We start from the raw sequence: 6,455 nt of genomic DNA on the forward strand, positions 1-6,455 counted from the left end.
CAAAGCGATACCAAAGTGCTGGATGGTTTTCTTCTCTTTCCGCCTACACAGCACCTCTGCTTGGATACTGAAATATTGCAAGATAGCTTGGGAGCCCGTCCAGGCTAACTACAGCACCACTTCATTTATGAGCTTAGTGGTCGTGTTGGAACCCGTTCAGCTTGAAGATCAGTGGGCTGCATTCTTGGCTTCTTTTCAGGGCAGTGGAAACAGTTGAAGTTGTTACCTTTGTAGATACCACTCCCAGGTTTTAAAGAATAACATTAAAAAAAAAAGAAGCACTCAGGAGACTGGGGAACGGGGAGCCGCAAATCACCCCCAGCAAATTCTTCTTTTCCCAGTCAAGGAGAATAGAGATGAACATGATGAGGAAGACGGTTCCCATTGGTGCGTCTTTATGACAGTCCTTCAAACCATGTTCCAGTGCAAACCTCTAAGACACCATTTCTACCCAGTCATCTCCTGCTTTACATACCCATGTCTGTGAGTACTACCTGCGGTTCAGACTTGAATGTGGCTTGATTAGCATAAACCACAGTGCCTGTGCCGGGTCAAGGTTACCTTGGACTCAGGTGGCAGCTCAGCATGGTAGATGATGAGAACTACAGGGGACTTTAAGTTGGCACGTTCTGATTTGGGGCCACATCTGACAATGATCAGGACTTACTCCTGGCTCTGCACTCAGAGGCAGTGCTCAGGGGAATATATCGTGCTCGACAGGGATCGAACCCAGGTCGATTGCTTGCATGCAAGGCAAGCACCCTAACCCCTGTAATATCCCTCCAGCCCTACATAGAACTTTCAAAATTAAACTACTGATGAGAAAATGAGTTGATTATCTCATGTCATCGTTAGCCAGGAACTACCCCATGTCTGGGTCATTTGGGGTAGCAAGGAGATGCCAGGGGTTTCTTCTTGCTTCCAGTCTCTGTCCTGTCATGCTGTGGCTGACATCTGCTTAGACTCTATTGCCCAGCTCGAGTCCCTGGCAGGAAAGCAGAAGATGAAGGTGGAGAAGGGACGGTCCCCCTTTCTCGAACTCCTGCTGCGTTCCTGGGACAATGGCGGAGAGTTAATAGCTCCCACAGCTGATTCTTTTGGTAGCAAGAGCCAGAGATTTCCCTTCAGAGCACCCACCAGAAGCTGGAATGCCTTTAGTGGGACCAATTTGACACTCAAGACCTCTGCAAACTACTAGGTAATAGTGAGCAGAGAAACACTGATCAAGCCAGGAATATAATTCCCCCCTCCTCCCATATGCTACTCCAGGCTCAGTGCTCAAGGGCTGCTCTTGCTTCTGGTGGTGCCCCAGGAAGACCGAGCCCAGATCTTCGGCAAAGTCTGTTCCAGCCCAGTGAGCTCTCTCCAAACCTCCAGCTGATCTATTCTATTGTTTATCGATTTGCTCAAGCGGGCACCAGTAACGTCTCCATTGTGAGACTTGTTGTTACTGTTTTTGGCATATCGAATATTACACGGGTAGCTTGCCAGGCTCTGCCGTGCGGGTGAGATATTCTCGGTAGCTTGCCGGGCTTTCCGAGAGGGACAGAGGAATCGAACGTGGCCCGGGTCGGCCACGTGCAAGGCAAATGCCCTACCCGCTGTGCTATCACTTCAGTCCCATCTATTCGATTAATATCTGTAATTTCTTTCTTCCCAGGTGATTCCACTTAGATTTTCCTATGCAGCACTTTGGGTATATTTACTCTCGACAACAGAGGCAAATTTCATTTTAAAGTCAATGCCTCTCTGGAGCTGCGTCTGTGAGACTAGAACGTGAGTGGAGACATCTGAGCAACTTCTCCACCAGATGGCAGTCATCACATAAGCTTGCTAGATGCCCAGGACAGTCATGACCCACAGATGACATTAACAGTCAACATAGTGGCTCCTAAGCAACTTGGGAAGGCTGAGAGTATGCCTACAGGGCTTACAACACTGATCTGGTGTGAGGCTGTTTTGTTTTTTGTTTGGGGGTTTTAAAATATTTTTTATTATGGGGGCCGGAGCGATAGCACAGCGGGGAGGGCGTTTGCCTTGCACGTGGCCGACCAGGGTTCGATCCCCGGTATCCCATATGGTCCCCCAAGCACTGCCAGGAACAATTCCTGAGTGCAAAGCCAGGAGTAACCCCTGAGCATCCCTGGGTGTGACCCAAAAAGAAAAAAAAAATTTAATGTATCACCGTGAGATAGTTACAGCTTTACAAACTTGCATGATTACCTTTCAGTCATACAGTATTTGAGTACCCATCCCTCCACCCGTGCCCATTCTCCACCATCAATGTTCCCAGTATCCTTCCCGCCACCCCCACCCTATCCTGCCCCCAGCCTCTGTGGCAGGCGCATTCCCTCTTTCTCTCTCCTTTTGGGTGTTAGGCTTTGCAATACAGGTACTTAGCGGCCATCATGTCTGGTCCAGAGTCTACTTTCAGCATACATCTACCATCCTGAGAGAGCCCTCCAAGCATCATTTCCTTAGTGGTCTCTTCTCTCTCCCAGCTGGTGAGGCTGGTTTGACTGCCATCATCCTTCCCTCATGGCCTTGACCCTGAACCACATTTAGGATCAGTTATATAGCAGTCACATATTAACCCTACAGAAATGCTAACTTGTCGCATTTCACACTGCACGAGCTGGAAGAGGCCCTGTCACAGTCTCTCACTATCCAGGTCCAGGAGCCACTGGGGTTAGCATCATCCCAACCCAGGGCAATCGGGGTTGCTTCCGCAGGAAAGGACCGGAGAGACACGCATCGTTGTCCCGACGCTTCCCTTCTCATCCTTCTCATAGCCAAGTGGTCAGAAACCACAAGTGGTCTCACTAGACCCAGTCTTGGAGGAAAAGCAGATCTTGGCAAATCTCAGAAGAAGTATCTACCTTACTGCTTGTCTCTCACCTGCCCTTCTGCAATAATGCCTGCTGTCCATAACGGCGAGGGCTCCAGCAGCTCGGGTTTGTTTGTTTTTTTAATTTTTTTTTCTTTTTGGGTCACACCCAGCAATGCTCAAGGGTTACTCCTGGCTCTGCACTCAGGAATCACTCCTGGCGGTGTTTGGGGAACCATATGGGATGCTGGGGATCGAACCCAGGTCAGCCGCGTGCAAGGCAAAGGCCCTCCCCGCTGGACTATCTCTCCAGCCCCTCCAGCAGCTCGGGTTTTTTTTTTTTTCTTTTTGGGTCACACCTGGCGATGCACAGGGGTTACTCCTGGCTCTGCACTCAGGAATTACTCCTGGCGGTGCTCAGGGGACCATATGGGATGCTGGGATCTGAACCCGGGTGGGCCGCGTGCAAGGCAAATGCCCTACCCGCTATGCTATCGCTCCAGCCCCTCCAGCAGCTCGGGTTTTAAAGTGACTTTGGGTCCTCTTGGAGCGCGTGGTGAGCAGCCAACATGGCGCCGAAAGACAAGGAGCCTAAGAGGGCAACCTGGAAGTTTAATTTGGATCTTAGGCATCCTGTAGAAGATGGGATTTTTGACTCAGGAAATTTTGAACAGTTTCTGCGAGAGAAGGTGAAAGTGAATGGAAAAACTGGAAATCTCGGGAATGTTGTTCACATTGAACGCCTAAAGAGTAACATCACCGCTGTTTCTGAGAAACAGTTCTCTAAAAGATATTTAAAATATCTTACCAAGAAATACCTTAAGAAGAACAATCTCCGTGATTGGGTTCGTGTAGTTGCATCGGACAAGGAAACCTACGAACTCCACTACTTCCAGATGAGTCAAGATGAAGATGGATCGGAGTCTGAGGATTAGTTTCTGCTTGTAAACTGAAGCAATACAAGACAAAGAAGTACCTAGAAATGGACTTGCGGTTTGTTGGTAAATAAAAGATATTCTTGAAACTTAAAAAATATATAAATAAATAAAGTGACTTTGGGAACAGTAGCCAAGCACGAAGGGAGAACTATTTGGAAGCCTTAGTCCCTGCCTTACTGGAGTAGCCACACCAATTGAAGACAACTTCAGGACTTCCTAAATGTGAAAAATAATTTTGGGAGAATCTTGCCCCACCCCCCCCAAAAAAGTTATTTGGGTGTTTTATTACCTGCAGGTGAATTTAACTCATACTAATATGAAGCCCCACTGCGAAGTCTACAGGGGTTCTTTTCCTAATTAACATTTTCCTTTCTTCTTTCCAAGTTCAAAATTGCTAGACACAAATCTGAGAAAGAGATCAAAATATCTTTTTTGGGGGGGTGGTGGGGGATCACACCTAGCGATGCTCAGGGGTTACTCCTAGTTCTGCACTTAGGAATCACTCCTGGTGGTGCTTGGGGGACCCTATGGGATGCCGGGAATTGAACGCCTTACCCGCTGTACTATTGCTCCGGCCCTGAGATCAAAGTATCTTGGACTAACTGAAGATAAGCGTTTGCTGACACTTCATCCCGGAATGGGGCATGCGACATTTCTCACGTCACACCACAGACATCTGAACCTGTAGTACTGTGCAGGGCCGTCTTCCACAGCTTAGTAACACCACTGGCTCGACCTCCAGGTGCCTGTCGCGCAGCTCAATCTTGATCACTTCTCCAGATATGCACTAACATAGCTGTACTGCCGCTCCAGCCCTCCTTCATTTTTGCTCTTTTCTCTGCTCCATCTCTTCTTCGAGCATCCACTTCCTGTCCTTGGAAGGGCAGGCTGGAAGTCCCAACGTCACTCCCTGCCACATGACTGCAGCTACAGGCTACAGTGGGGCCCAAGCAGGGGGTCAGGGGTCAGTCAGTGCTCGGTGGTCAGAGCAGTGAAAGCAGGGGCCAAGGCCAGGAGGCACTTCCTGGACCTTCAGCACTGATGCCTGGTGCTGCGGGCGGAAGCGGTCAGAGCTTCAGCTTGAGAACACTGCCGAGAGGGAAGGGCTTCTCCAGACCCGAGTATGTGCTTTTATTTTCATCTCCAAATTCTTTTGTTGTTGCTTTGCAGCCACAACCCAGTGATGCTCAAGACTTATTCCTGGCTCTGCACTCAGGAACCATTCCTGGTGGGTTTGGGGGGACCATGTAGGGTGCTGTGAGTGGAACTGCGGTCAGCTGCTCGTAAAGCAAACACCGTACCCGTTGTACCAGCACTCTGGTCCCCTTTACTTTTATTTTTTTATTTTTTGGGGTCACACCCGGCAATGCTCAGGGGTTACTCCTGGGTCTGCACTCAGGAATTACCCCTGGCAGTGCTCAGGGGACCATATGGGATGCTGGGAATTGAACCCAGGTCGGCTGCGTGCAAGGCAAACGCCCTACCCGCTGTGCTATCACGCCAGCCCCGTGGTTCCCTTTACTTTTAAATGACAGATAACCAAAATAGCAGTTTCCTGAGGTCTCTTTATTATTATTATTATTATTATTATTATTATTATTACTATTATTATTATTATTATTATTAATCGTGGACAGGACAGAAAGGCTGGTTCTGTCTTACGTCCTTCCAACCTTCCCGGGTATGACTCAGGGCACCGAACTTGATACCAGCTGACACATGTGTCTCTAACACCGAAACAGGCCAAAAGGGAGGGTGTCAAAGGTGTCAGGTTAAAAGCCTGCCTCCTGACAGCTCGTAGCACAAAGGTCACTGAGGAGGATTCCAGATGGGGACATAATCTTGAAACGCAAAAGAGGGAGACAATTCCAGGCAGAAGGATCTGAACGGAGGCAGCAAGCTGGGAAAGTGCAAGGAATTTCAGGCACCGAAACCTGACCCATTTACTCTGTAAAGCTGGGCTGGGGCTCCTCCAAGGGCAGTTTGGATTTCAGCAGAAAAAAGTGAAGCCGCAGTGCTGAGAAAGGAGGGGACTGAAGGGACGCAGAGCTGGGGGGCGGGGTCCGGTCATGCTCGCTCTGGCAGCTGTCTGAAGAGTTCAGGCACCAGATGATGCGGTGAGGAGACAGAAATATATATATATTTTGGGGTCACACCCAGTGGTGCTCAGGGGTTATTCCTGGCTTTACACTCAAAAATTGCTCCTGGCAGTGCTTGGGGGGACCATATGGGATGCCGGGGATCAAACCCAGGTCAGGGATCGCCCTACCCGCTGTGCTATCACTCCGGCCCCAAGGAGACAGAAATATTTATTTGCTGGGGCTAGAGAGCTAGCAGAGCGGGTAGAGCACTTGCCTGGCACGACTGGGGTTTGATCCCAGCACCCTACACAGCCCCTGAGCCCCGAAAGAGTAAGCCCTGAACACACCCTGGATATTTACATGTAATCATTTGCATGGTCGCATATCTCCAGCCTGAAGGCCCTGTGCTTTCACTGGACCTCCAGACCACCAGCCTGTCTGCACCTCTCACCCAAGGGCTGGCTGTGGTCACCCTGCTCACCATGCAGTACCTTTGTCGGCTTTTAGGGTCCTGCTGAGGTAGGCAGGATAGGGAAGGCCCCCTCCCAAGGCACTGGCAAAAGCCAATCTTGCAGGAAACAGGAGAAACAGGAACTAAGGCCTGAGAAG

General features: G+C 49.6%; 1 protein-coding gene across 1 annotated transcript; it reads left to right on the plus strand.

The window, feature by feature from the left end:
* The first annotated feature begins 3,390 nt into the window (after positions 1–3,390).
* On the plus strand, positions 3,391–3,762 carry LOC101538991 (60S ribosomal protein L22-like 1). The gene has a single exon (XM_055123479.1). It carries the CDS (start codon positions 3,397–3,399, stop codon positions 3,760–3,762), a length of 366 nt encoding a protein of 121 aa, XP_054979454.1. The 5' UTR covers positions 3,391–3,396.
* The last annotated feature ends 2,693 nt before the right edge of the window (positions 3,763–6,455 follow it).

The sequence above is a fragment of the Sorex araneus genome, chromosome X (genome assembly GCF_027595985.1).
Source record: "Sorex araneus isolate mSorAra2 chromosome X, mSorAra2.pri, whole genome shotgun sequence".
Taxonomy (NCBI): domain Eukaryota; kingdom Metazoa; phylum Chordata; class Mammalia; order Eulipotyphla; family Soricidae; genus Sorex; species Sorex araneus.

What these genes read in the sequence shown, in the direction of transcription:
- LOC101538991 (XM_055123479.1), top strand. Translation starts at nt 3,397, where the DNA reads ATGGCGCCGAAAGACAAGGAGCCTAAGAGGGCAACCTGGAAGTTTAAT.